Below are 19,286 nucleotides of genomic sequence, written 5' to 3'. Positions count from 1 at the left end.
ACGATTTACGACTATACGATACGAAATCTGCTTGTCGGCTGTCAGTTGATAGAAGTTCCGGTCATAGACGGCATAAATGAGGTGCTATGGGTAAAAAGGATGGATATCATTATCGTAGAAATTTCGTCTATATACATTTGTTTAGATTTTCGGGTACCCGAATCAAGGAATCGGCTCATCTAATAGGTGATCTTGCTGCTTCTTGGTTTGTAGAAGTTGGGTTTGACGATAAACGCTGAATCGAGCTGTAGATTTATTATTGAACCCCAACAGGTTTGGCGCCAGAGAGGTTCACCACTCTTCCCCCGCCGGCTAAAGCGGCAGCACCTCCCATGGCCATAGGCGAGGGCGGTTGAACCCAACCGGGGACACCAGTGTCCTCTGATTCACGAGCATATATGGTTTGCCATACATTGGGGAACCCCGTGGGTAAAGCACCGCGCAGTCGCGCACCGGGGATAGCGAATCGCGGATTCCGATGCGTGAGGTACCCACGCATAAGACCCTGAGTCAGGAGAGAGGCGAGGATGGATTCGATCTCGCGCAACAGTGTGGATGGTTTATCGGATTCTTCGTCGAATCCTTCCGCATATGGGTCCAGTTCGTATTGGCTGTAGTCTGAGTCCGGGACCCCGTCGACGAGGGTTCTGGATGGATTCGGCTGCCACTGCCCTGTTGCGTCGAAGGAGCCCTCANGGCAAAGATAGTCGGAGTATTTGGATAGCAGGGACGGATCGGGGCCATTTCCGTTTGTAACAGGTCCGTTGAGGGAAACGAAGTCCTGGTCAGGGGCTACTGACACGATCTGTGACCCGTAGGAGCTCTTGTTCGCTGGTGACAGTAAGTTGTTTGCGAACTGGGAAGTTGTTGGCATGGTGGATGATGATGGGTGTTGAGATTGTAACCACCGTACTGCAGCTTCGAGTTTGTTGAGGTACAGGAACGGAGGCGGGCCCCTCTGCGTTTGACCCTGGGGCTCTCCATGAAAGCCACCGTGTATGAAGACTTTCCGTGAAAGAGAGCGCCATACGAGAATTTCACATCGATTTCGCAATGGAAGCAGGATGCCTTTTCGGGCAAACCATTCAGTGGCTGGTGAATTCATACTAAGATGGTCTCTGAAGGCAATGTAATCTCCGCGGGCAATAAGTTGGCAAAGCGGGATAAACTTGTCGCCTAACCCCTGTGCCTCGGGTCGCTGTAGTAGGTGTAGGGATGGAAAGCGGCCCATCACAATATTGCACGAGATAAGGTATGTAAGAATAAGTCGTTTCTGGTTTATGGCTTGATGGTGGCATTGGTCGTAGGCGGATTGCAACGCAATCTGTGCCGGAAAAAATAAGTTGTTCGAGAACAGGTAGCGTCCGAGGTAATAGAGGTAAGTGACCCTCTGGGCGGCAGGAAAGTATTTTAGCGGCGGGGATTGAGCAGTGATACTTGCAAACATCTGCTCTGCGTTACGAAGCTTGCCGCACTAGAAGGCAGTGTCAGTTAGCCTTTCACGAAAAAAATGTATTGAGAATCGTCGCACCTGGAAAAGCAGCTTCAGGCACAAGTTTGCCATCAGATAGATCCCAACCCTCTTCCCCTCGGGCTTCCCGTGGACCCCAGGTGTGCCGCTGCGGTCCGTTAGACATTTAATGAAGGCCTCTCGAACCACATTCGCGGACTTCTCCACTAATGTGACCTTCTCGGTGCTCTCATCCTGATCTGCACCACTCTCGAGCCTCAACAAGTGTGCAACCAGTTCAGGTCGGCGATCTAGTCCCATGGCCAGCTTTGCCAGAACTTTGGAGAGGTAAAGTACGGTGGGCAAGACAACAATACCGAACTGGCTGTCACCGAGTGCCATAACGCATTGGCTGGAATAGAACGAAGCGGTGAGTTATACAAGGCAGCGAATAACAGTTGCGGTATCAAACTCACTTTAGGAGCCCTTTTAACACATCATATGTCTCAAGCAGATTCTCGACATTCACGTCGCGCAGGAAGGAGAAGTATAGTTTCATGAATGTTGGGAAAGCAGCCCACGAGCTCCCTCCTTTGGACTTGGGTACCAATCCTTCGCAGCGCCGTAACAGATCCGCTTCTTTTGGTGATCCATTGGGGTATCTTTGCTGCAATTCGCCCACCATCTGTCCGTACACGTCGGGCAACGGCGGTTCAATCTGCAAGAAATCTTGGAGTTTGGCGCCATCTCGGTCTCTAACTATCTCGGCCAGCGATGTGAGAAACCGGTCAAGAACAGGAGTGCCTTGGAACGCCATTGTGTCTTCTGTAGGGGGCGGGCCGTGTGGTGAGGTACAGGCGTGGTGACCGGTGCTCTGCCGGTGTCATAGGAGCTCTCGAATCTCGCGCTGGGGGCGTAAAAGGGCTAAATTATCGGAGCTCGCGCATGTTCAAGGTGCGTGTTTTTGAATTCTCCCTGTGTCGTGAAGCAGATACAGATTTCGAGGACGATGCGATTGTCGCACGAGAAATTCGTGGTGAGGAGAGCCCAAAGGTGCCAGGATTAACTTTCACGGTCTCAACTCGCGAGAACTCCGCATGAGGGGCGCTAGTCCGGATTGGGACCGTACAAAAAGGCGCGGGCGGGTCCACGATGCATAAAGAACTTGGAACGGTCCATGATCTCGACCAAGCATGTGAAAACAAGGAACTCGACATTATTTGTGGCCGGAAGCTCATATTCTGGTTGCCTGGACTAAGATAAGGATTCTAGACTCACTTATCCTCTTAGTATGTGAACATTTCTCTTTCAAAATTCCGATATGGCGGGCGGAAATATATATGCTAGGCTAAATAACGGCGCATATTGAGCTTCAGATGCAACAGGAATCAATTTCCAACGCAGAGCAGACGCTATAATTACGTCTCCAGGAAAGGAGAACCAGGACATATTCTAATCATGGTTTCCGATAGCGCAAGCATGTTGCACATGGTGTGGTTAACGTAATTGTGTCGGCCGGACTGATCCACTCATACGTCATTATAAAACAGCTACACCACCTCTCCAGGACCTGGCTCCTGTTCCCAGCGCTTCTTAAGTAGAGGGTTTTTCTTTCATTTTCTTTTCCTCCAGGGTTCCCTACGCAAACTGATCGATCCAAGGTCCCTCCTGCATAGCGAGTATTCTTTCCTACGCCTCGCTGGGACTTCCACACCTACGTTACCCATTTATTCCGCATACTTCAATTATCACATGTGAATCCATCATGTCCAACACGAGCAGCTCCCAGTCTTCTCTCTCAACCTTTATTAGCAACCCGTTTCTTCAGACCTTCACCTTTTTCTACCTGATTTTCCAAAATCTCCTCAATTGGGTCTTTGCACCGAGTCCCCCTCCGTCAAGCCCAATTGTCGATGATTCCCCCAGGAAGAGAGTCGCAGTAATTGGAACTGGTTTGACGGGAGTGTCTGCAGCTGCGCACTGTGTCGGCCATGGCTTCGACGTTCAGTTGTTTGAAGCTAGACCAAAAGATAAAGGTCTAGGCGGTATCTGGAGCGTGAGTATATCTTGATCTTTGCAATTGCGCGCTTACTGATGGTAGATAGCGAGTCAATTCGACCTCATCGCTTCAAATTCACAGCATTATGTACCGTTTCCACCCATCGGTGAGCTACGATACTGCTTATCCCACCCAAGAAGAGGTCCGCGACCAGATCATCGATGTATGGAAGCGGTATAAGCTTGAGGATCGTACCGTTTTCGACACTCCCGTCCAGTCCGTCAAACAGACCAGGACCGGCAAATGGATAATTAACAATGACGAAGATCAATGGGGCCGGTTTGACGGTGTCATTGCCTCTGTTGGAGTCTGCGGTGACCCGAAGATGCCTACTCTGCCCGACCAAAAGGCCTTCGGTGGCGCGCTCTATCATTCATCGGAGCTGGACGGCAAAGACGTCAAGGACAAGAAGGTGCTCATTATTGGTGGCGGCGCTAGTGCCATTGAGGCGCTGGAATTTGCTGTTAAGTCTGGCGCTTCTGAGATCGATGTTCTCTCTCGTTCCGATAAATGGATCATTCCCAGAAACGTTTGGGTTCAGTCCCTTCTGGCAATGAACATTTTAGGCCAAGAGACGTTCTTATCCTGGATCCCGGAAAGCCTCCTGCATAAATTCTTCTATCGCGATCTCCAAGATATTGCACCCTCGGGTGGTCTTTACACACAGACTCCGATGGCAAACAGTGAACTCTTCGATCAAATCCGCGAGGGTAAGGCTCGCTGGCTTCGCGGTGATGTTGTGTCTGTCAAAGAAGATGGCATCTTGTTCAACTTCAGGACCAAGGGAGTTCCCAAAGGTGGGCCCGGACACGAATCCTTGGTCCCCGGCGAAGTTATTATCATGGCGACCGGTTTCAAACGGCCCTCTCTTTCTTTCCTTCCTGAAGATGCCTTCGAGGATCCATATGGCCCACCTAGCTGGTATCTGCAAGTATTCCCTCCGATGTACCCCACCATCTGCGCCAACAACAGCACCTATGTCAACGCAATTGGCACTGTTGGAAATATGCATATTGGCATCTATACACGGTTCTTACTCATGTTCCTTGTTGACCCGTTGTCGCGCCCTACTGAAGGGCGCATGAAGACCTGGATTGACTTCACCCGCTTTATGAAGCGCCTCTCTCCTGTCGGTGCCTTCGACTTCTTCACCTACACTGAGCTTATTTACTGGTTTGTGTTCGTCATTCTTGTAAACCCCTTCCGATGGAAGTGGGCGCCTTTCGTTTTGTTTGGCATTGGTAGAGGTCTACCAGCCCAGGTGGTGAAGCAGGAAGAATCATTCCGCAACGCTTTGAGGAAGCAGCACTCTAATTGAAATAGGAACAATCTCTACTGAGTGTCCGTTGAGCTCCAGATAAAGGCGAGTTTGTGAAAAGGCATTCTGACGAATCGGCCATGTATCTCAAAATATAATGATCATTTGTATACGAACTATACTATAAATTAGCATGCCCCAATGACATCTCAAAAAGTTATCTTCTCTGCTTTATGTAACTTTAAGGTCTTGAACATGATTATTCAAAACTTCAACAACCCCCTCCCGTGCCCCATTGGCAACGCGATAGTTATAGTTGAAAAATCCCTTCTCCTCCGCCCACATAATCGGCCACAAGGCGAAGACCCCAATGATAGAAAACAGGCTAGCAAAGGCATGCCACATCGCAACAAGAAGACTCCCTCCAAACGGCATAACAAACTTGATAAACTCCTGCGGCTGGTAAAAGTCTTCCTGCTTCTGAATATAATACCGTTTCGTACGATTGCCTCGCGCCACATCCTTCTTTTCCTCGCCAGGGTCTGTCGTGAGGTCCAAGACGGTCGTTAGAGTTACGGGCGCAGAATAGAATGGAACCAGCCAGATAGAGAATATCTGGAAGACGTTGACGTAGAGCTTTAAGTTTTCTTTATCGTATGCTATAAATGATTTCGTTAGCATCCATCCACCATCCTTTTATTTGGAAAGACGAAAAACTAATCAAGAAACCATAGAGGAAACATACCTACAGATCTAACATCCAGCTCTATATGCGGCGACATGATCTTGTACCACTGGTATATCTTCTTCACTCCCCATCGGCTGCCATTGTGCCTCCAGATGCGGCAGAATGGGTGCGCGAATGAGGCATCAGGGGTAAAAAATCGGTCGATTGTTTCTTCTTGGAGTGAAGGAGGTGATTGAGTGAGAAGGTGAATAACAGTTGGAACCTCCGCCACTATTGACATGTCTTAGCTAAGAGTTGGGAATGAAGTCGGGGATATACGGATGGGGTTTGACGTGCTGCGGAAACGTTGGAAAAAGTCGAATAGATTGATTATACTGACCTGGGTCCTCCATCTTGTCGATATGATCTGAATTTAGAAATTTAGGGGTATTGGAATTTTATTGAGGGCTGGGAGGTGGTTAAATGCAAATGAAGGGGATGATGTCATGGTGGTTGATAAATCCCACGTGAAAGCTGAGAGCTACCAAGAACCCTTGACTCATGTCTTTAGATTCAGCTCTTTCGGAGAAGAATATATGTACGTTATTCGATAGGAACAATTGAGACTGTAAGTCTATGGTACTCTGAAATTGTGTAATATCGCATGGCTGGTAATAGCCAAAGTGCTCATGCAAAGGATGATCTATAAAACATGTAGCAGCAGCAAAAGGAAATGCTCCGTATTCCCACGCAAGGTAACTGACGCCTAGCTCCTGAGACAGCGACAAGCTACCGCTTCCAAGATTCAACCTTCTTCCGTCGCTTCTCGAATATTTGGCCGACTCCAACGCCATCGCCGCGTTGGCCGTCCTCGGTGGTCTTGCGCTTCCGACTTCTCTCGAGCGCATTTCCGCTTCCTTTGGCCCTCTTTGTAAGTCTTGAGATGCGATCCGCGCCTTCAGTAAGGCCTCTCCATTCCTCGCCTCCGAAAGTACCTTCAGCCCGACGAGATGCGGCCTTCTTTGCTCGCTCTTTCTTGTTGTCGCCTGCCAGACGAACAAAGTTGGTTTCTTCGTAACGAGCACGCTCTGCCTCGTGCTCCCTCTCTTTCTTGCTTTTCGAGTATCTTCCTCCATTAACGATTGTGCTACCAATACTTGGCTCGGCCATCGGGGCCGACGACATCTCGGCGCTAACGAACTCATCAATAACGTTGGACCTGCGGGTGGGTCGCTCCTTGCGTTCCTTTCGTTCAGTCGTAGGCATAGCGGTCGGCATAATCTTCGGAGGTCGATAAATGCCATCACTCGTAGTTTTCCGCGCACTTTTGTCAATTTTGGCCTCGGGTTCCACCTTCTTTGAGAATGCCGACACGTTAGGCCGATATGCCATCTCGTCAATATCTTCGTCCTCTTCGCTGTCATCTTCTTCGTCGCTGCTGGCGTCTTCAGATGCCGATTCATCCTCGCTGCCGCTTTCGTCATGGTTTTTAGATTTGCCCGGCTTGGGCTTGGTAGCCTGCGCATCCTTCTCTGCTCTTTCTGCTTCCTCAGCCGCTTTGATCACTTTGTCCACCTGGTACTTCAACCTCCCCTCTAGTGGCCGAACACCGCGATCCAAATATGTGCGCAATTCAATTAATTTATTGGTGACCTGTGTCCGAATTGATTGGCTCGACTCGGAATCGCTATCTTCCTTTGCTGAAGCACCTTCAGAAGGCAGTTCCCTCAGTTGAAGAAGCATTAGGAAAACGAGGTTTTGAAGGTACGAGAGGAGCAAATCGCACTTGGTGTCGAGCAGCGAAATGCCATCTTGAGGTGGTAAGATCGAAACTTCCGTAGGCGATTCGCGCTTGGTGCTCGGTAGCGACGTTCCGGTCGAGGGCAGAGATGCGGTGAGACTTTCCAATAAGTCTGATATGTTTTGCAGCTCAGGCTGCTGTAATTGTGAGGCTGCCAGTGCCATTGTTGATTGATATGCCGTGTCTGGAACTTCTCAGAGTCTGAGATTCGTCAGAAAAAAAAAACTCAATAGCTATCTTATCGGCACGTGAAGATCCGCTCTTGCGTAAATCACGTGACAGGGTCGGCTGCCTTGTTGCTGTTGCGGATGTGTCCGCTAGGCTTCTTGATTACGACACCTTTCTGTTGACCCTGCTCTTGAAATCTTCCCCTTCTTTACAAGCTAGTGGTGCCATTCTTAAATCTGTATTCTCAAGAATCTTTGATTGTTAGTGGTGCGAAAGCTGTAGACTGTATGTTGACTAAACGCGGTCTATCCCTCGACTGACCTAATCTCGAAACGACTGTTCCAAGCTAATTGAGCCTTTTCCTTTTCAGAAGCATCCGCAATGCGGTTCGACAGGCGGACGTCGCCATTGATTAACCTTCTACTAACAGCTCCTACGCTGTCTGCGGCTTTCTATCTTCCAGGTGTAGCACCCACCTCGTACGATGATGGCCAGTCCGTACCACTCTACGTGAACCATCTCACGCCAGGGATAGCCCAGCAGGACGAGCAGCTACATTCCGTTTTTTCATACGACTATTATCACCCAGCTTTCCGATTTTGTGCTCCAGAAGATGGCCCAAAGGATGTTCGAGAGTCGCTGGGGAGCATCCTATTCGGAGACCGGATCCAAACCTCACCGCTCGAGTTGAGCATGCGCAAGGACGAGACCTGCAAAGCGGCTTGTCAGGAGGCTACATTCGATTCCCGAAGCGCCACGTTCACAAACCAGAAGATTGGGCAGGGGTACAACATCAACTGGCTGGTGGACGGGCTACCGGCAGCTCAGCAGAATCTCGGCAATGAACCTCAAGCTTATAGCCCTGGTTTTGCCCTTGGTGCGCTCGACGAGGCCGAACGGCCTGTATTGCACAACCATTTTGATATCCTGGTTGACTACCATCCCGTGAACGTTGGAAACAAGCAGAAGTATCGAGTCATTGGTGTGCTAGTCCAACCAAGTTCCCGGAGCGGCTCGCGGATCTCCGAAGATGGAACGGCAACGTGCAATGAAGGCGACCCAATTTATCTGGACAATGACGGTGAGACAAAGGTTACATGGACTTACAGTGTGAGCTGGCGGGAATCATCTACCCCATGGGCGACTCGATGGGACAAGTACTTGAAGGTGCAGTATCCGAAAATTCACTGGTTCTCGCTTGTCAATGCGGCTGTCTTCGTTGTTTTCCTTGTCGGAATGGTCAGCGTGATTCTTGTTCGAGCTCTCAAAAAGGATATTGCTCGGTATAACCGTCTGGATTCGTTTAACCTGGACGATTTGGACGGAACATCCGCCGCTGTCGAGGACGGGATCCAAGAAGATTCGGGCTGGAAGCTGGTTCATGGCGATGTCTTTCGATGTCCCAAGTCTCCTTTGCTTCTCAGTGTTCTTGTCGGAAATGGAGCCCAACTTTTCATGATGACCGGCGTCACTGTTGGTACGTTCTCAATACTACGGCACACTTCTATTCCTTGCTAACTTTTTGCACAGTTTTTGCGATGTTTGGCCTGTTGTCCCCTGCCAACCGAGGTTTCCTTGCAACTGCAATCCTCCTCATCTACACACTCTTTGGGTTCATCGGCGGCTACGTTTCATCTAGGATTTACAAATCATTCGGTGGTGAAGCCTGGAAACGTAACATTATTATGACTCCCGTCCTGGTCCCAGCGTTCATCTTCTGCATCTTCTTTCTGCTTAACCTATTTGTTTGGGCGAAGGGCTCAAGTGGCGCCGTGCCATTCGGCACAATGCTTGCGCTCGTGTTGATCTGGTTCGTTATCAGCGTGCCCCTGAGCGTTGCCGGTAGCTGGCTTGGGTTCAAGCAGCAGGTAAGCGAACGAGCCAGCACATGTTATATAAATAACCTTCTGACGGCCATATAGGTTATCGAGGGCCCTACGAAAACCAATCAAATCCCTCGGCAAATCCCGCCCATGAGAGGTAGCTTGAAGACAGTTCCATCGCTGTTCTTGACTGGCATCCTCCCGTTCGGCGCCATTTTCGTGGAGTTGTACTTCATCATGACATCTCTCTGGACCAACAAGATCTATTACATGTTCGGGTTTCTGTTCCTGTGCTACGGACTGATGATCGTCACTACCGCTGCCACAACAGTCTTGCTGGTATACTTCCTCCTTTGCGCCGAGAACTACAGGTGGCACTGGCGAGCTTTTGCAGGCGCAGGAATGACCGGTGTGTATGTCTTTCTTAATGCCCTGCTTTTCTGGGCCACCAGAGTGAGCTTCGGCGGTCTCATCGGGGCTGTGCTTTACGTGGGCTACTCGGCATTGATCGGGTACATCGTTTTTATCCTTACCGGTATGAATTTCACCTGTGTTTGTCGGGATCGGGATTTCGCTGATAGTATTAATTAGGTGCGATCGGTTTCTTTGCCAGTTGGTTCTTTGTGCAACGCATTTACGGCTCGATCAAAGTCGACTAATTCTATCATCGGTGATTGTACGCTGGCTTGGTAGAGGTTTGCTTTTGGCTCATCCATATTGGGGTTCTTTAAGCGCTTATTTTGCATCTCATCACATTTTCTTTTTTTTTTTTTCCTTTTTCCGTCTTGTAAATGCCATACCCTGTACATAATGTGGGTGCAAGATGGCGTTTTGAGTCCAGTTGTATGTTTTGCTAAGAGCACCTGTACAATATGTAGAAACATTCAGTACGATCACTATTCCTTTCTCAGCGCTAGAGACAGCGTGAAGTAAACGGCTAGGCTGTCGATCATCAGGCCAGCAGGCCTGGACTTGGAGGCTCGAATAGAGTTGACTCAGGTTTGTGCCAGCTGGCTGGTGTTGGCGATGCGATCGATGGAGAGTGCGCCAAGCCGCCCGGGGTTCTGGACCTGTTCAGGGAAGCTTCTCGCGGGCAGGTGTACTCGGGTGCCGTCATCTCAACAACCTCTCTTTTACAGGTCAGACTGACTCTACTACGCCGCTTCTTTACTTCAAATCCCTTCATTGTGCCGGCCTGTCTGTTCTGGCTTGCAGTCCTCGCTCGCTTTTCGTTTTTGCCCCAGTCCCTCCACACCCAAGCGGCCGGTGCACCGATCTTATCAGTCCGCACTCCCACTCCCTTACCCCGCGGCTTCCGCATTCCCAACCGACGCCAAACACTACTGTGATTGTCGCATGACAATCCCTGAGCCTCAGTTAGTCCGGACCTTGTCTCGACACAGGATTTACAATATCGCTGAAACAGTCCTCCCCCGTAATTGATTGATCATGGGCAAGTCGTAAGTTTTTGTTAGCTCGTTCAACCGCTCTCTCTTCCCCCTCTCGTGGCTCCCTTCCAGACAAACAAGCTTTTCAGCACTGTGTGGGGAACTCAATGGCATGCACTGCCACGAGACTAGCTGGGCCATTTTGCTGTTGCCTAGATGGTCGTTTGTTTATCTACGTGGACTAACGGCCCTGTTACGCCGCCTAGACAGTCAAAGTTATCCCCGAGCCAGCTTGAAGAGCTTCAGAAAGCGACGCATTTCGATAAAAAGGAGTTGCAGCAATGGTATAAGGGTACGTTATGTTGCAGATGGACAGCGACGTAGCCAAAGGGTTCATATATTCGTGACAGGATGGTTGCTGACAACGCGTCATGCTAGGCTTTCTGAAGGACTGCCCGTCCGGGCAATTGACAAAAGAGGAGTTCCAGGACATCTACCGAAAATTCTTCCCCTTCGGTGATCCGTCGTCGTTCGCGAATTATGTATTCCGGGTCTTCGATTCAGATAACAGCGGCATGATCGATTTTAAAGAGTTCATCTGCGCGCTGTCGGTCACCTCGCGTGGGAGGATGGAGGACAAGCTGGACTGGGCCTTCCAACTCTACGACATTGATGGCGACGGGAAAATTACATATGACGAAATGCTGGCGATTGTCGAGGCGATCTACAAGATGGTATGTGATATTGGATTGATCTTTCTGCAGCCTTCGCACGGAACGCCGCGACTTACTGACCGCAACCTGTAGGTTGGCTCAATGGTGAAGCTCCCCGAGGACGAGGATACACCGGAGAAGCGGGTTCGCAAGATCTTCCGGATGATGGACAAGGATGAGAACGGCAGCCTCGACATGGAAGAGTTCAAAGAGGGGAGCAAGCGCGACGAGACAATTGTCAGCGCGCTGTCGCTGTATGATGGACTGGTATAATTGCTTTTATCAGGTCCGTTCCTTTGCTTCAGGCTGGCGATCTCATGTCTTGTTACTGGCGAAATCGGCGCTCGTATTTATGTTCTTTTCATTTCTCTTTTATATACTACACTGCCCTTATTCTTCGACATCATGTTTCTCTAGGATTCCCACTCCCATTCCCATTTCGCCACCCAGTCGTTTCAGCCTGATTCTGATTGGTGCATACTACGCATGGTCGGGTGCCGATTCTATCTCAGATGTATGTATGTAGTCTATGCCTTACCAGTACAAATAGTTCTGCTTGAAGAGCCAAAATCCGAGACTTCTGAACCAATGAGATCTGGGGAAATTATTCTCGATGAGATGTGATGGCAAGCCAAGGATTAAGGGACGGAGGTGCATGCGGGCAGGTGACAGTTCAATCCGATAACTGCATGATCCTGCAAAATTGACAAAGAGGTTGGTGCTTCCTTTCTCATTGTTTTCTTTTTTGGATTATTTCACCCTCCTTCGGTGTGTTTCTTTTTCCTGGGCCCGTTATTCCTGGATGGTGCAGATCACCGGCCACAACCGGCAGCATCCGTGAGGAATTCACCCAAGGAATGCTAAGATTCCGCAGACTCCGGCGGGACAAGACCGCGTTCCTACCTGCCGGGACACCACACATGGCATCATGGATTGGTTTTTGGAATCATTGTGAGAGCACGCACCTCAACTAGTCAGGATATTCGACGATCTCGCCCAAATAGTCCGAGGCTGCTGGCTGCTTGCTGCTGTTCGTCCCCGATCGTCGCCTCTGCTCCACCGCTCGCCACTCCTCACCACTCCGACCACACCTGCTGCTTGCTCGATAATATCGTCTTATCTTCCAGCTTCCTCTGCCTGTTAGCTGCCCTCGCCTGCTCGTCTTCGCGCACAGCTGCGGGCCTTTCTTCCCAGAAAGTGCGCCTCGATGTTGCTGCGCCCGCATATCGCTGTTTCGGCTGCCCTTTTTCCCTCAATCTGTGGCCAGCATGGTCAGAGTGTCGCGCGGCTGTCAGGCCTGCGTTGATGCTCAGCTTCAGGTTAGTCTCACATCTCATCATACCATAAACTGGACGTTTTTGTTATTTCCCTTTCGGAAAGGGAGATGGCGTTGCAGAGAACGCCTCTTGTGCGACTGCTCTCAAGCCCCCCCGGACTGCCCAGACCAGACAGACCCCAGCTCCCCCGCCTCCCGACCGCTGCGTCGGTTCGAGTATTTGCCTTCGACTACGTACTTAGCAGCACCACCGCCTCCGCGTTCAGAGCCTCAAGCCTGCTATATCCCTGTCATATGTTCTAACTTTCGCTACAGTGCAATGGCAGGTCTCCCTGTTCGCGATGTCAGGCTATGAGAATCAATTGTTCGAGCGGTCGCCGAGTCTTCAAATTCAGAGACGAAGCTCCTGCTCTACGCCAACGCTACCACTCAACACCTTCGCCCTCTCCCTCAAAGTCACCGTCTCCCTCCACGTCTCCCGAATTTATTAATCCGCCGCGGTCCGGCGAGATTGTTGAACTTCCGTCGCGACCCTCCTCACGAGTCTCACGAGCGTCCCCGCGGGCCGAATATAAAACAGTATCGCTCCCCATGGATGAATACGTAAACCCGTCCTTGACAGTCAAGGCAATCGGCACCCAACAAACGCAGGTTTTTACGAACTATATCCTTGCATCTTTTCCCTGCTTCTTCCGGTGTACGGAAGACCGTGTTCCTGTCAACTGGGTTGAATATGTTGACCAACGTCGCGGGTCCATGAACTCTTGCTTTGACTGGGCCGTCCGTGCATGTACAGCCGCGTATGTGGGCTTTCTACATAACGATTTACGATATCTTCACGCCTCGCAGAGCTTGTACCATCGCGCCCTTCGCGGCCTTGCCAATCTATTATCAAGTGAGGTAACTGCCAGGTCGGACGAGGCCCTGGCTGCCGCAATTACATTAGCCATTTTCGAGAAACACAACTGCAGCAGCCCAGACGCATGGTTGCGCCATGCATCTGGTATCCGGACACTAATGAAACTACGTGGGCCGAAGGCCCATTTGCAGGGTTTCGGCCGAGCCATGTACATTGTCTACCGCAATTTCCTCATCACTGCTGCCTTGGTTGAGGGCGAAGCTTGCTTTTTGGAAGAGCCCGAATGGCGGGCGCTCAATGAACAAATCGCTGCGGACAACGCGAAACTGCCGACTTCATCGCTATATACCGACGTGGTGGAGCGGGGATTCCTTGAAGTATTAAAGATTCCCGGACTCGTAAAACGAACGCGCGAACTGCAGCGTCAAACAACCAAGGAAAGAGCCGGAACTCAACCGACACTCCTCCAGGATGTACAGGCACTGCGAGCCGCACTTCGAGGCATATACACGGAATTCGGTGTCTCAATGTCAATGCTTCGATCAGGTCAGGAAGACAATGATACGTTCGTGGGTCCTGTGCCTCATTTCTTCTTCGAGGGCTATTCGTCCCTTTTCGCCCGCGGTATCCGATTAGCCCTTCTAATCCTCAATTACCTCATCGTGATTATGGATCCGAAACAGCGATCAACTATTGATTCTGATAACTTTATGCTCCTTAATGATATGGCCCGCAATCAGCAAGTTTCACATCCGACCTTCAAATACAAGCTTCCACTCACGCCCCCCAAGTCACCAGGCAAACCAGGCATCGTTGTGCAGTCATTGATAACGGCAGAAACAAGAGAACCACCGACCACCGACTGGATGGATCGCATCATTACCACGATGGGTCTTGAGGCTGTTCACGTCTGTCTGGTTGGATAAATGGACGAAAAGTCTTGTGTATTTCTCACATGGTTTACGGATGCTAAAAAGCTGGAGTTGGTTGGACTGAGCAGCGTTCTATTACGAATTTTCTTTTCCTTTCCTTTTCTGACCCCTCATCCTGATTATTCATTCTTCTTTCTTTACTTTTCCTGGCCGGACTTTTCTATCTTCGCCGCCAGCCTTTCTTTTCTGCATTCGACGATTCGATATATCGCCCCCCTCTTTTCTTCCCTTCTTGTATATAGCTTCTTCTCTTTCTTTTTTCCGTTTCTTGATTTGATACCCATGTACGGAGCGATGACTGTCTTATCGATTATTGTAACTTAATAATTTGGGTGCTTTGTGGGGCATGCAAGGAGTCTAGGATTATGAGGATATATATACCTTCCCGGTCTTTCCCATTTTTGGTGTATCGGATAAACGCACTCGGTTTTCCTCTTCAGCATTTAGGTATGAGTTAAACTGTAATCTCAATGCATCTTGGCTTCCATTCTTGACAATGTGAACAAAACAACTAAATTTACAGTAACCCAACGCCGCATTCCGTTTCCGATTAGGATTGCGATTGCTTGCTGTCTATTTCATGTACATGGGGTATTTGCAAGGACCAAGCCCAGACAGTCTGTTTTAATAAACGTAGACACTGGAGACTGTTGTCCGAAAATAAACCGAGAAACAGAAAACATGGGAAGTATACAGATGTGCATATCGAGAGGGACATGATGAGAGACGACATCCAAGGTGAGGAAAAAAATATAAAAAAAAAAACAGATAGGGTAATAGAACGAAGCCTAGAACCAACGTCTCTTGTTTTGTCCCCAATATAATACTTGGCACCGAAGAATTAGAAGCATAGGATATCCTCGTCATCTAAAAGGAGCGCTAATCTGTACTGTACTGTGTATAATAAGAGGTTTGCTCGATTCGGGAGAGGAAATAGAAGGAAAGAAAAGAAAACATCATAAACATTTCCAGGTTGAGAGTCTTGTGATCTCCATCTAAATATCTGCATGAAGAGGGTAAAAGAGACAGCAGAAGAGGAAAATTCGTGGATCATCGTCTATCAAAAAACCAACTTGTGCGCTTCCCTGTATCCTGGGACTGAACGGCTGCGACGGGCTCGTTGCCACCTCCGCCACCGCGGAGGGGTTTCGCGATCCTGGAGCCCGCGAAACTGAACCCGCCGTTGCTGTCCATACTTGGGAGACCTTTCGTCGAGCCTTGCTTGGCGGCCTCAAGGCGTTCTTTGACGGCTGTGAGCTGGGCTTCGAAGCTGTTGTGGAAGAAGTAGGTTAGTATGATGTAATAGGTTATGAACGAGAGTGTACGGGGATGGTACGTACCGATGGTTAGCTTGGGTGAGTTTCTCCTGGCTCTCCTGGAGCAAGGCTTCCAAGCTTGCTATCCGCTCATTTCTCGCGATTAGCTTGCGCTCTGCGATTGCGACCTCCTTCTTTAGGCTGCTGTTTTGCTCCACGAGCTGCCTTTGAACGTGGGTAAGCTGCTCGAGGTTGCGCTCGAGGAACGCCATCTTCTTCTGCTGAGCCCGGTTGTTTGATGAGCGGAGCACGTTGTTGTACTGCTCCCGAGCGTCATCAAGAGAAATCTCAAGCTCCACCACGCGTTCGCAGCGGTTCTGCAGATCTCGCATCAGGGACTTCTTCATCGCATCAAACTCGGCAATTTGCTGCTGCAGGCTCTTGCTCGCAGCGCCATTAGTCGAGCCTCGTGATTGCGAATCTGCAAGGGAGCTCTGAAGCTTCGTGAGCTCCTCGTCCTTGCGCGTCAGTTCCTGCTGCAGCTCCGATGCAGCGGCCAATTCGGCATCCTTCCTGGTTATGTACACCTTTTCTAGTCGCTCCTTAAGTTCCACCAGATCTTCCTCTCCTAGGTTGCGGGCTAGGAGACCCTCGTAATCCTGCTCGAGATTAGCCAGCTTCTGTTCGAGCTCCACCCTCCGGCTGTCCTGCAGCACGTTCAGTTCACTCCGGTCGTTCATTGTGAGTTCAGCCTGTCGGATGAAACCTTGCGTCTCTAGAAGACTGGCCCGGAGTTCTAGAATGTCGTCTGGAGCAATGACCTCGCCAGTTTCGCTGACTTGGTGCAACGAGTCGACGCGTTGTATAAGATCTTGCAGCTTGCGCTCGTTATCGGAAAACACTTCTCCACCCAGATCAAATCCGGCCATCATCTTGGCCATCTTCTCGGCCTTCTTCTTCTCCTTTTCATCAAGAGCTGCAGTGGTTTCCTTTGCCTTCATTCGAACGTCTAGAAGCTGTTGCTTCACTTCGTCTAGCTCCGTAGTCAACTCTGAGTTGGCCTCACGGAGGCTGTCCATGGTGATAGCAGCTTCTTTGCTCTCGTAGGACACTTTCTCGAGCTGCATCCGAAGCTCATTGACCTCCGTGTTAAGCTTGTCATTATCCTTGCCTGACCGTGCGGAGTTCTCCTTGAGGCTTCTCAACTCCTCCCTTGCCTCACGCAGGCCCCTTTCAACATTCGCAATATGGGATTCCTTCTCGGCGATCTGATCCTGAAGTTCGTTCTCGCGCCTGAGGAATTCTTCCCTCTCGTCCTTTTCAAGAATGATGCTAGGTGTGCTGGAGCGCTCACCTAGGCGAGAATCCGGCCGGGGAGTTTCAGATCGAGAGACGTCCTGTACACGGGATGGAGTACCGGGGCGTGGTGCACGAGCTTCGGCCTTTGCGGCACCCACAGCTTCGACGCCCCTGCCAGGCGTCCACCTATCCTTAGGAACTGCTTCACCACTGCGCCATACAGTAACTTCGGATTCTAGCGCGGATATGTAGGTTTCGAAGTTTGTCACCTGGCTCTGGGCTTTTCGAAGCAACTGCTTGAGTTCTGCAGGGCTCAATTCGGCATTGACCTTCGCCTTGTTCTTAATTGCCTTCGCCCGAACACCGAACCGGAGTGTTGAGACAGTTTCGGCATCGTTGTAGCTGCTGGGAGAGCAGTTGATAATCAGTGTCGTTCGCGAGTTACCTCCCAAACTTTCCTGTAAGATTCGTGTAAGTTTGGAGTCACGGTACGGAATATGGGTCGATTTTCCGTCAGTGAGTGCGTTGATAACCATTCCCAGAGCACTCAAGCTCTTGTTAATCTTCTTGGCTTCTTCGAGGGTCTGACCGCTAGCTCCGGTCTTGCCGACCTTTTCACTACCTGCCAAATCAACCAAGAACAGCTGACCGCTCTTCGCAGAACCAGTTTCCAGGTTCTTTTGGGTAACAGTAATGACAAAGATAGAATGTGATCGAGACGATTCCTGGTTCATGTTGGTCGCAGCAACCGCTCTTGAGTTTCCACCACGTCGCATAACCTCGTAGACCTCCTGAACACTAGAGACATAGACCTCAAGAAGTCCTTTCACGTAAACACCTCTTGATTTCTCCTCGTGCACCGGAAGATTATCGTTATGTGGCACCAAAAGATCGCGAATACGCTCCATGTAAATCTCCATGTAGCTCACCCGGACGGTATACTCGATGTTACTCGGACTCGTAAGGATGCTGGCAAAGATCTGCTCGACGATACGCGGAATGATACCCTTCCCCACATCATCATCAATATCCGAACCCATCATAGTATACGACTTTCCTGCACCGGTCTGACCGTACGCGAAGACCGTTCCGTTGTAACCATTCAGGATATCGTCAACGGTAGGCGCAATCGAGAAGTTGAAGACGTCGGTTTGCTTCGAATCCATCGGGAACACACGATCGAAGGTAAACGACCCGGAGGCCTCTCTTGACTGTTCTCAGATCAGCACCCAGTTAGGTTGCAACCTAAATCACCATTTTTGCCGACGATGCGTTAAGACTCACGTTGATAGCACATGTTTCCTCGTTTTCGAAATCGACGATGGGTTGTCCTCCGGATCCAAGCTCGACTTTGTTTTGAGGTCGAAATCTCGCAACCACTGTGCAAGGGTCAGATTCGAAACATTGTAATTAGCGAGGAATATTCGGATAAGAGACACGCACCCTTAATGGTATTGGAGGGGTTGCTGCTGGACCTGTCATTCCCCGATCTATCAGTTCACATCCAACGATAACGATGCGGTGAAGAAGCGGGCAAAACTCACGCCATTTTTGCACAGCGCCCAAGTTGACGACAGTATAGAGAGGGAAGCAGGGACACGCGAGGCCCCGATGGGAGGGGAGTAAACTGGCGATTTCGTTCAGACCAACAGGAAACGAGGAGACGTGCTTGTTTGGGGATTCAGATTGGTGGGCGGCGTTGTTTGGGTCAGGGGTCCACGTGCCGACCGAACAATACAGAATGCGGGAGTTGCAGGAACGCCTGGAGAGGAGGGGGGTACAGGAGATAGGAAGTCCGAGTGAGTCTGGCAGGGGGTTGGACTCAGTTCGGGGAGAGTTATCGGGCGGAAGACCACGAGCGTGGAGAAAACAGTGGTGTTCAACGGTGTGGTCGAAGAGTCGGCGCGGCATGATTTCGACACCACCGTTTAGAGTCATTCTTGGCGCCCCTCCACCCGCATCACCGGCGCAGTATGGAATGCAGGATGTTCTACTGGGACATGGAAGCTGTGTAAAATTACTCCACGCAGAGGGAAAATGTTTCATGTGCGACATATGAACAGAAGGGGAATTTTATGCATTAAGCAATCAACAGAACTAACAAATCATGCAGCTATCCACAAAGACAAGAGAACCTTCATTACCAGGCGCCATAACCCCGCGCTGTGCATATCATTATATACTGGGCTGTCCCCTCGCACCTAGGCGCGACATGGCGGTCGTATTCTGGGAATATCGAATAGTCCCAATTGCTTGCGGCTGAAGGGCCGAAAGAACACACACCAGTTTCATCGTCAAATTGTCATAGTCTCCACCAGATACTTTCGATTCCGACCA

The 19,286-nt window shown here is 50.1% G+C and overlaps 8 protein-coding genes across 8 annotated transcripts; 4 read left to right on the top strand and 4 right to left on the bottom strand.

Moving 5' to 3' along the window:
- Nucleotides 1–256: 256 nt before the first annotated feature.
- On the bottom strand, nt 257–2,267 carry ASPSYDRAFT_35762 (uncharacterized protein; the record flags this gene model as incomplete). The annotated part of the gene is made up of 3 exons (XM_040845366.1): nt 257–1,474; nt 1,532–1,862; nt 1,927–2,267. 3 exons carry the CDS (start codon nt 2,265–2,267, stop codon nt 257–259), a joined length of 1,890 nt encoding a protein of 629 aa, XP_040698057.1.
- Nucleotides 2,268–3,215: 948 nt separating this feature from the next.
- On the top strand, nt 3,216–4,827 carry ASPSYDRAFT_160950 (uncharacterized protein; the record flags this gene model as incomplete). The annotated part of the gene is made up of 2 exons (XM_040842951.1): nt 3,216–3,506; nt 3,556–4,827. 2 exons carry the CDS (start codon nt 3,216–3,218, stop codon nt 4,825–4,827), a joined length of 1,563 nt encoding a protein of 520 aa, XP_040698056.1.
- On the bottom strand, nt 4,779–5,911 carry ASPSYDRAFT_50291 (uncharacterized protein). The gene is made up of 3 exons (XM_040848038.1): nt 5,835–5,911; nt 5,513–5,725; nt 4,779–5,426 (listed from the first exon to the last, which is right to left on the bottom strand). Exons 1-3 carry the CDS (start codon nt 5,845–5,847, stop codon nt 4,999–5,001), a joined length of 654 nt encoding a protein of 217 aa, XP_040698055.1. The 5' UTR covers nt 5,848–5,911; the 3' UTR covers nt 4,779–4,998.
- On the bottom strand, nt 5,903–7,427 carry lcp5 (small subunit rRNA maturation protein LCP5). The gene has a single exon (XM_040848037.1). The coding sequence runs from the start codon at nt 7,397–7,399 to the stop codon at nt 6,224–6,226; it is 1,176 nt and encodes a 391-aa protein (XP_040698054.1). The 5' UTR covers nt 7,400–7,427; the 3' UTR covers nt 5,903–6,223.
- Nucleotides 7,428–7,574: 147 nt separating this feature from the next.
- Nucleotides 7,575–10,158, top strand: ASPSYDRAFT_50289 (transmembrane 9 family protein). Its single transcript, XM_040848036.1, has 5 exons — nt 7,575–7,688; nt 7,774–8,880; nt 8,934–9,271; nt 9,326–9,761; nt 9,818–10,158. The coding sequence occupies exons 2-5, from the start codon at nt 7,785–7,787 to the stop codon at nt 9,883–9,885; spliced, it is 1,938 nt and encodes a 645-aa protein (XP_040698053.1). The 5' UTR covers nt 7,575–7,688; nt 7,774–7,784; the 3' UTR covers nt 9,886–10,158.
- A 672-nt stretch (nt 10,159–10,830) lies between these two features.
- ASPSYDRAFT_161358 (EF-hand domain-containing protein) lies at nt 10,831–11,600 on the top strand (the record flags this gene model as incomplete). The annotated part of the gene is made up of 3 exons (XM_040842985.1): nt 10,831–10,966; nt 11,053–11,348; nt 11,421–11,600. 3 exons carry the CDS (start codon nt 10,831–10,833, stop codon nt 11,598–11,600), a joined length of 612 nt encoding a protein of 203 aa, XP_040698052.1.
- Nucleotides 11,601–13,107: 1,507 nt separating this feature from the next.
- ASPSYDRAFT_50287 (uncharacterized protein) lies at nt 13,108–14,497 on the top strand. Its single transcript, XM_040848035.1, has one exon. It carries the CDS (start codon nt 13,195–13,197, stop codon nt 14,386–14,388), a length of 1,194 nt encoding a protein of 397 aa, XP_040698051.1. The 5' UTR covers nt 13,108–13,194; the 3' UTR covers nt 14,389–14,497.
- Nucleotides 14,498–15,444: 947 nt separating this feature from the next.
- On the bottom strand, nt 15,445–18,498 carry ASPSYDRAFT_94004 (putative kinesin family protein (KinA); the record flags this gene model as incomplete). Its single annotated transcript, XM_040852923.1, has 5 exons — nt 15,445–15,664; nt 15,735–18,160; nt 18,234–18,328; nt 18,393–18,424; nt 18,494–18,498. 5 exons carry the CDS (start codon nt 18,496–18,498, stop codon nt 15,445–15,447), a joined length of 2,778 nt encoding a protein of 925 aa, XP_040698050.1.
- Between the last annotated feature and the right edge of the window lie 788 nt (nt 18,499–19,286).

Source organism: Aspergillus sydowii, assembly GCF_001890705.1.
Source record: "Aspergillus sydowii CBS 593.65 unplaced genomic scaffold ASPSYscaffold_14, whole genome shotgun sequence".
In the NCBI taxonomy this organism is placed as follows: Eukaryota; Fungi; Ascomycota; class Eurotiomycetes; order Eurotiales; family Aspergillaceae; genus Aspergillus; species Aspergillus sydowii.
This window is presented reverse-complemented; position numbering and strand designations above follow the sequence as displayed.